The 8,911-nt window shown below is 58.3% G+C and overlaps 1 protein-coding gene across 2 annotated transcripts in view; it reads left to right on the forward strand.

Annotated features, from left to right (window-relative positions):
* The window catches only part of LTBP2 (latent transforming growth factor beta binding protein 2), an 89,140-nt gene extending 80,394 nt beyond the window's left edge, over positions 1–8,746 (forward strand). The window contains exons 25-36 of one of the 2 annotated variants that reach the window (XM_037031420.1): positions 285–407; positions 1,085–1,219; positions 1,532–1,657; positions 2,205–2,348; positions 3,185–3,376; positions 3,484–3,567; positions 4,244–4,372; positions 4,699–4,836; positions 4,918–5,085; positions 5,448–5,729; positions 7,023–7,172; positions 7,647–8,746. In XM_037031420.1, the coding sequence (XP_036887315.1) occupies positions 285–407; positions 1,085–1,219; positions 1,532–1,657; positions 2,205–2,348; positions 3,185–3,376; positions 3,484–3,567; positions 4,244–4,372; positions 4,699–4,836; positions 4,918–5,085; positions 5,448–5,729; positions 7,023–7,172; positions 7,647–7,792 (1,817 nt within the window). In that variant the 3' untranslated portion in view covers positions 7,793–8,746. The remainder of the gene's footprint in view (positions 1–284; positions 408–1,084; positions 1,220–1,531; positions 1,658–2,204; positions 2,349–3,184; positions 3,377–3,483; positions 3,568–4,243; positions 4,373–4,698; positions 4,837–4,917; positions 5,086–5,447; positions 5,730–7,022; positions 7,173–7,646) is intronic. The other variant, XM_037031421.1, reaches the window with a different exon arrangement.
* The last annotated feature ends 165 nt before the right edge of the window (positions 8,747–8,911 follow it).

An 8,911-nucleotide genomic window follows, 5' to 3' on the forward strand; every position in this document is an offset into this window, starting at 1 on the left:
AGGGCGCCAAGTGTCGGGAGCGACTCTTTCACCAGGGCCTTTGCGATGTCTACAGCAGGCATGCGCCCTCCAAACTCTTTGGTGTCACCCTTCTCCCCTTGACAGAGCTGCCGTTCCAGGGTTCCTGTCCCAGCCTGGCCTCTGGCTTCCAGCTCTGAACTCTTCCTTCAATCTTCAGCCCTCTCCTACCCTGGCCTTCCCGTGGGCTACCTACAGCCCACAGGAAGCTGCCCAGGGCCCTCAGGACCCGTGACTGGGTCTGCTGACAGGCGTCTCTGTTTTAGATGTGGACGAGTGTGCAGTCACAGACTGGTGTCTGGGAGGGCACTGTGTCAACACCGAGGGCTCCTTCAGCTGTCTCTGTGAGACTGGCTTCCAGCCCTCCCCAGACAGCGGCGAGTGCGTGGGTAAGGGTACCCAGCAGGGGGACAGGGCTTTGCCCCACATCTTCCCACCACCACCCCTGCCTGGTGCTCACTCCCCAGGACCAGGAACTGCAGGTCCGGGAAGCAGGGCCCTTGCCACACATTCATCACCCAGTGGATAATGCATTTATTGAGCCTCTGCTGACTCGGGAACTGTGCAAGGATGACAAAATGAAGACAATAATAATCCCTGCTAGCAGAGCACACAATCTTGTTTTCAAAGCCAAACTGATTCAAAAGACATTTATTAAACACCTGCTGGGTTCGATGTCTTTTGCTAGGACAAATAGACGGTTACAGGCAATCTTGAAATTGAGTAAGGGAGACAGATATGAAGACAACTCTCTGCAATACTCTTCGGTGAAGGTTTTATGTAGACAAATACAAAGTGCTCTGCTTTCCAGAGAAGGGGCAGAGAGAAGGAGGCTAAGAGCTCAGTGTTTTCCTAAATAGCATAGAGCTCTCTTTTAGACATTTGTCCCTGCTGGGTCAGGGGAAATGACCCTGAACTTGATGTTTTGGGGTTGAGATGCTCACAGTAGTTTCGAATTAGATCAAGGACCCCAGAGGTTGTGGGGGCATGACCTTGTAATGCCAGGGAGGTGGGGCCAGAGCAGTGACCTGGACACTTCTGTCCCCTCCCATGGCTCTGGGGACAGATATCGACGAATGTGAGAACTACGGAGGAGACCCGGTGTGCGGGGCCTGGAGGTGTGAGAACAGCCCTGGCTCCTACCGCTGTGTCCGGGGCTGCCAGCCCGGCTTCCACATGGCCCCGACTGGAGACTGCATCGGTGAGCAGGGAGGGGGGCTCGCCCAGGGGAGGGCTGGAGGCACCGACCTTTCACGTCACCAGCTGGAAACTATTTTGTCCTGAGGACACTACTTTTGCAGCTTTTTGAAAGTTTGTATTTTTTTCAGATAGCAGGGCTTGCGCAAAAACTGAACAGGAATGTTAGAGTTTCCTTGTGCTGTGTTCAAAAGTTACTTTTCCCAGATCTCGGTGTCACTAGACCACATAAAGGGATTTACTCCCTGAGGATTCCCAGGGAATAAAGAGAGGGAGTGAGAGCACAGCCCACACATTGGTGTCCACTGTCCCGCAGACATAGACGAGTGCGCCAACGACACCGTGTGTGGGAGCCACGGCTTCTGCGACAACACGGAGGGCTCCTTCCGCTGCCTCTGTGACCAGGGCTTCGAGACCTCATCCTCCGGCTGGGACTGCGTTGGTGAGAAGCCTGGGGGTGGCTGGGTTCTGGATGCTTGGTCCCATTTGTGCAGACAGACCCTGGCCGTCCTGGATGGAGGCCCCGGGCCCTCCTCCTGAAGTGGTCACGGTTGCTCAGCTCCACAATGGGTCTGCACAGAGTGGCCAGGAGGCTTGATTGCAGCTCTCCCCAACAGCGCGCACCTGGGCCAAGTTGGTAGGGGAAGCGTGGGCCCAATCTACCAGCGGGGCAGCAGGCGCATTAATGAAGGCACCGCCCTTCTCCAGAGACCTCAGGGTCTCAACAGGCGCGTTCACTCAGAGAACATGCAGAGGGGGGCCCTTCCTCTTTGTCCCTTTAGTGACCCTTGTCTGCCACCCTCACTCTCCCTCTTCCCGTGCCCTCTGTTCCTCCTTCCTGCTACTCATGCCCACTTTTGCTCCCCCCGCCAAGACCCAGCCTCTTTCTTTTGAGGGGATGAGTATCTGTCCCCCGGGCTGGAGGCAGAGGCAGAGGGCATGGGCTGCCTCTTTCCCACCCACGACGAGCCTGTCCTCATGCCTGACAGACGTGAACGAGTGTGAGCTCATGCTGGCCGTGTGTGGGGCGGCACTCTGCGAGAATGTGGAGGGCTCCTTCCTGTGCCTCTGCGCCAGCGACCTGGAAGAGTACGACGCTCAGGAGGGGCGCTGCCGCCCGCGGGTGGCTGGAGGTGAGCGTGCTCCACACTCTACCCAACCATCACACACAGCCACTCTATGGCTTGCTTTTCCACCACCCCAGCTTCTGAGGGGGAGCCTGGGCCAGGGCTAAGGCAGTGTGGGCAGGGGTACAGCCTAGGAGTGGCGTATAGGGAAGCAAGGAGTCAGAGAGTGCAGATGTCAAGATAGCAGGGGCCCAGAAACATCCAGGAGGCTGCGGGGCTGTGGGGGGCCCTATAGGAGGTTCAGGAAGTTCTGAGGCCACTTGGGGTTGCCCTAGGGATCTCAGATTGAGCCTTGGAGGGACCCTCAGTCCAACCACAGGAAACCCTCTGGAAGCAGAGCTAAGCTGGAGTCTCCTCTTTCCACTCCACCCCAGAGCTGCTGGGTGCAGCCTCTGTCCCCAGGTGGGCTAGGATTCGGCTGGCCTCCTCTGACTCGGCGGGGGGGGGGAGGAAGAAAGCAGGACCTAGAACAGGCAGGGTGGGAGGAGACGGGGTAAGTGTGCAGCAGAGGAACAGGCAGGGGCCCCCCGCACTGTGGCGGCAGGAGGCAGGGTGGTGTGCTGGAAAGAACAGGGGCTTCGGCGCCGGAGGAACTGCGGTTGCCTCCCTGCTGGGCCACTCGATAGCTGGTGGTTGTGGCAAATCGCCCAACTCGCCTGTGTGCACGAGGGAGCTGATGAGCATGACGCACCACATGGAGTCGTGGAGCGCGCCCAGGGAGATGACACAGGTAAAGGCACGTGGTGCACTGTGAGGTGGTGTGTAAACGGTAAGTCTGCAAAGGCTAGGGCGTCCCTGAGGGCCATGAACAGACAATAACAAGGAGCACCTGTCACACACAGGCCAGAGTGTCCCCGAGGCCCCGCCGGGGGACCACCTGTCAGGCTCCCTCCGCATGGAATGCTACGCTGGCCCCAGAGGCCAGCCACCCTGCGCCAGCCTCCTGGGCCGGAACACCACGAAGGCCGAGTGCTGCTGCACCCAGGGTGCCAGCTGGGGAGACGCCTGTGAGCCCTGCCCAGCCCAGGACTCAGGTAAAGCCCCTGATGGTCCTAAATCTTCTCGGGGTTGGCTTTGCAGGGGGACACTGAGAGAAAGGGGCAGAGCCCTCCTCTCTCTGAGCTCGGATGCCTTCCCACAGTTGAATTCAGCGAGATCTGCCCTAGTGGCAAAGGCTACATCCCTGTGGAAGGAGCCTGGATGTTTGGACAGACCATGTACACAGGTAACCTCCCTACGCATCCTGCCCCCGGGCTCCACTCCCCTGAATTGGCCCAGCTCCGGTCAGTCCTGGGACAGGTCTGCATGCAGCCAGAGACTCCCTGGGGCTGGGGGCCTCCAGAGTTTGGGCTGGGAGTTCTGGCCGGAGCTCCCCTGGGAATGTTCATAGATCCCCACCTTGGTTTTCCTGCTCCCCGGGGCTGAACCCCCAGGAACAAACTACGATGTCTTGACTGCTGTGTCTCAGGGCACAGGGTGAGAGTGGGGTGCTGCTGCGCAAAGCCGAAGGCAGCCGCCTGTCTCCCTGGCCCCACTGACAGAGCTGGCAGCTTCGGGGGCCTGTACTCACAGTGGGTAGTTCAGGTCTGAGCACCCTGATCAGAAAGCTGGAGAAGGAAATAATAGAAAATGAAGTAGCTTTCCTGACGTGCTTGCTCTGTACCCCACACTATTTTAAGCATCTTGCATGTATTAATCTTTTAATCCTCATCATAACTGTAAGAGGTTAAGTATTCATATCTACATTTTTTTAGGTAGAAAACTGAGGTAAGGAGAACTTAAGCAAGTGGCCGGAGTCACCCAGCTAGCAGGTGTCAGGGCCAGGATTCCAACCCAGCAAGTCCAGCTTCGGAGTCCCGAGTCTCAGGTCCGGCCTCACGCTGCTTCTGGCCTTCCCACAGATGCTGACGAGTGTGCGATGTTCGGGCCTGGTCTCTGCCACAACGGCCGCTGCCTCAACACGGTTCCTGGCTACATCTGCCTATGCAATCTCGGCTACCACTACGATGCTGCCAGCAGGAAGTGTGAGGGTGAGGACACCCTCCAGCCCTCCCCACCCCCGGTCCCCAGCTGAGTGCTCACCCAGCCCTGCCAGCCGGCCCTTTCTTGCTAGGAGTTGCCCTTCTAGGGACTCGGGCCGGCTGCACCAGGCAGGGCTGAGGTGAGGGGAGCCGTGGGGACCTGTTGGAAAAGCGGCCCCAGAGAGGGGCCTCCCGAGCTTGGCTGGGGCAGGGGAGGGGAAGCAGGTGCTGCCTCTTCATTAGCAGTCATGAGCAAACCCTGTCCATGAAGGGGTCTGCGGGCCAGCCACCTTGGCACTGCCCCATGCACCCTTCCCCTCTTCCTGCCACCACAGATCATGATGAGTGCCAGGACATGGCCTGTGAGAATGGCGAGTGCGTGAACACGGAAGGCTCCTTCCACTGCTTCTGCAGCCCACCCCTCACCCTGGACCTCAGCCAGCAGCGCTGCATGAACGGCACCGTCGGCATGGGTCGGTGGGCCTGGGATGGCAGGGTGGCGGGGGGTGGACCTGAACTGGGGACGGTGCTCATGAGCCTGTCTCTGCCACCAGAGGACCTGCCTGACCACGACATCCACATGGACATCTGCTGGAAAAAAGTCACCAACGACGTGTGCAGCCAACCCCTGCACGGGCACCGCACCACCTACACAGAGTGCTGCTGCCAGAACGGCAAGGCCTGGAGCCAGCAGTGTGCTCTGTGCCCCCCCAGGAGTTCTGGTGCGGGGGGTGGGGGCCTGTGCCTGCGGGGACCGGGGGAAGGCACCTCCGAGCGGGGCTGGGCCTCTGTGTAGAGAATGCTCTCACCTTGGAAGACGGGACTTAGACGGCAGTAGGGCGGCCAGAGCCGTGGCCCTGTCTTCAGTCCCTGTTGTCTGGGGACAAAGTAGGGCAGGCTGTAGGGCAAGGTGGGGGGAGGCGCTGGGAACTCCCAGAGGGCAGTGGTGGGTCAAGTGCTGGGAACTCCCGGAAGGCAGCGGTCCCAGCCTGTGCCCTCCCTCTGGGGTAGTGAGCCAGGGGATAGCACACCAGGCTTGTCACCAGGAGCTGGCCCAGCTTCCTCTCTCCCTGCCCCCTGACAGAGGTCTACGCTCAGCTGTGCAACGTGGCCCGGATCGAAGCGGAGCGGGAGGCCGGGGTCCACTTCCGGCCAGGCTATGAGTATGGTCCCGGGCCCGAGGACCTGCAGTACAGTCTCTACGGCCCAGACGGGGCCTCCTTCTACAACTACCTGGGCCCTGAGGATGCTGTCCCTGAGCCGCCCTTCCCCAACACAGCCAGCCACCCAGGGGACCTTACCCCAGGCCCTGAGTCTCCCCTGCAGCCCTCAGAACTCCAGCCCCACTACGTGGACAGCCATCCAGGTCTGTGTTGCTGCAAAAATGGGACAAGGCGGGCACCAAGGTTGCTTCACTTCCATCTCCTCCACCTGCTAGTCCCTTCCAGCAGGGCGAGGACAAGGGAGGGGAAAGACGCACCAAGCCCTCTCCCCAGGTCACTCGAGGGAAGGGACAGTTCTAAATGCCCATGTCAGACCCTCACAACTCCCTCCAACAGACCAGCACAGGGGACGTGGAGGTTCAGGACACCACCGTCCCAACCCCCGAAGGATGGCCCTTGTTGCCCCCCCAGCAGCTGAGAGATGGCGGCGGAGAAAAGCAGGCCCACTTGGGCCGCCCGGTTCAGTTCCCTCGCCGCTGGGGTGTGCAGAACTACCTGCTCTGCAGCTCCAGCTGCTGGCCTGAAATGCTAACCGGGGAGCTGGAACCACTTTACCGGCATCTGTGGGGACCTGGTTTGTAAGGGGCAATGACCCCAGCACTCTGGACTCAGACTCTAACGAGGAAGTCGGGCCTGGCACCTGGGCCACGTACTCGACACAGGTTTACCACCCACTCAGACTGAAGTGGACTGCCTGCCCTGGTACTGGTTGGGGTGGGGGCGCCTTCAGGGCTGGGGCAGGGCTTAGAGGGAGCAGAGGGTTGGGCAGGGCTGGTAGTTTTGCTTTGTGTTGAGTGAAGGTAAATCCACTTTTGCTGCCAATCTCCTCCCAGCAAAAAAAAAAAGAAGAAGAAGAAGAAAAAAGGAAAGTTTTTAACCAAATGCCCTCCCACCAACAGCAACAAAAAAAAAACTGCACAGACACCCACTGCTCAGGGGCCTTGGCCTCGGGAAAGCAGTGAATCCCGGCCCCTTTGGCGGCCTCATTTAAAGGTCTCACTTAGGCCCTGGCTGGTGTAGCTCAGTGGATTGAGCGCGGGCCTGCGAACCAGGCAATCGAGGTTCGATTCCCAGTCAGGGCACATGATTATGTTGCAGGCCAGTTTCCGGCAGGGGCCAGTTCCCTGCAGGGGATGCACGAGAAGCAACCATACATTGAGGTTTCTTTCCTCTCTCCTTCCCTTCCCCTCTAAAAAGATAAATAAATAAAATATTAAAAAAAAAATAAAGGTCTCACTTAAAGGTCTACCTTACCTAAAATGACCTTTTTAAAGAGTACTGCCTTTTGTTTTAGCATCTTTTTGTGAGTTTGATGACCCTCCCTGGCCCCACCCCAGGAACGGAACAGGGCCAACCAACCCTTTGCAGTGCAAGGTGAGGGTCCAGGCCTTGGAGACGGCCCCAGCTTCCTTCTCTCCCTGTCTTCCTCCCACCAGAATATCAGGCCGGCTTCGAGGGGCTTCAGGCGGAGGAGTGCGGGGTCCTAAACGGCTGTGAGAACGGCCGCTGTGTGCGCGTGCGGGAGGGCTACACCTGTGACTGCTTTGAGGGCTTCCAGCTGGACATGGCCCACATGGCCTGCATGGGTAAGTTTCGGGTCAGAGTGGCAACGCCTGGAGCACTCTGACCCCGACTGATGGCTCCGTGTGGAAAAGCCAGACTGGCCCGTGGCTCACTATAGAGACGTATGACCAACTTTAGGGTTGCTGGGAAACGCACAGCGGCCCCATAGTGAGGCTGCCCAGCGCCCAGTTAGGCGGGGGGCGGCCAGGGTGAGAAAGCGCCAAAGGACGGTCAGGTGCGAACCCTTTCCATGGAGGTGCCTAGACAGAAAAAAGGCAGGGACAGAGCACGGTCACTCTCCTGGGCACACTACGTATGGGCTCAATACCACCTGCGTTGTGTCCTTGAGTTGCTCGGTTCGGGGCAGTGACTTCAGCCTCTGGCTGCCATACCTACGATTCCACTGCAGGGCTGGGCTCAGTGGCCAGAGGGCCAGAAGCACCAGGCCACAGGCCCTTGGGCTCCCACCAGATCTCTCCCGCTTTCCTTCCTTGTAGATGTGAATGAGTGCGATGATTTAAACGGGCCTGCTGCACTCTGTGCCCACGGTCACTGCGAGAACACAGAGGGCTCCTACCGCTGCCACTGCCCCCCAGGTTACGTGGCTGAGGCGGGGCCACCCCGCTGCACTGCCAAGGAGTAGCAGTGAGGGGTCAGTGTGAGCAGCTACCTGGAAATGGGCTCCGGTGGGGTCCTGGAGGACACTTCTCTAGCTGGGAAAACACCATGAAGACATCCAGCAGGAGGCCCTGTGGCCCCTCTCCCAGCCAGCCTTGACTGCTTTTCATCTGTCGCAGCTTAGGCTCTGGCTGTGAGCTTGTCATTGCCTCCATGCTGCCATGCCCTTGCTTGGCTCAAACACCACCAAATGCTTTAATGCTTCAGCCACTGGCCATGGGGCCCAGTCCGCCATCTGCCCTGGCCTCGCTGTGGGACGCTTACCAAAGGATGGCCCTTGTTGCCCCCTCCAGCTGTGCAAACACGCAAGGTCCTTTGGCCTCGCACTGCACACACCCTTTTCCAGCCATTACTCACGTCATGCTGATTATTCCAAAACCGGGGCACAACCTACATCTGTCCTGGGATGGTCCTTCAGACGCTATGGAGCAGAAAAGGATGGGAGGAAGTCTGGGAGGGACTCCAACGCCTCCTCCTAAAGCCATCACAGCTACTCTGGTCTGGACTGGATTTTGCCACATCATCCTGCAGCCACGTCCGTGGCCCCAGGGAGGGGTGGGGGTCCTCTCATCTCAGAGGAGCAAGACTAAAACTGGATTGTTGAGTGTGAAAGACACGTGAAGGGGAGCAAGGAGCCTGAGAAGAGGGCAACGTTAACAATAGGGGACATCAATTTTTAAAAGGAGGGAAGTCAGGGCTTTATGCAAGTCTAAAGAAAATACTCAGAACCTTTGAGTAAATAAACACCCCAAACATCCCCAAGGGTGTACCTCCTGTACACAGGGCTGCCACAGACACAGCACTCATCTCCCAAGACCTGAATTAAGTACATACTGCTTCTTACAGGAAATAAATTTCTCCTGGGCTCTCCTTTTGTGGACACGTTTGATGTGCTAAAAATAAAGAGGTCTATTTTCTAGCTTGTGAAATCCAGTGGAGTCTTGTTTGGGGGGAAGCCAGATTACCTATGCTGTTCGTGCTCCCTCCTAAGAAGCCTCTACCCTCTTCCCCTTCATAAAGTGGCTGTCTGGCATTCCTCTGAGTTTACAAGCAGAGACCATCTCCAACAGTGGTGAGCTGGGAA

This window comes from Sturnira hondurensis, unplaced genomic scaffold (assembly GCF_014824575.4).
Source record: "Sturnira hondurensis isolate 20B ecotype Veracruz unplaced genomic scaffold, ASM1482457v3 Scaffold0021143, whole genome shotgun sequence".
Lineage (NCBI taxonomy): Eukaryota > Metazoa > Chordata > Mammalia > Chiroptera > Phyllostomidae > Sturnira > Sturnira hondurensis.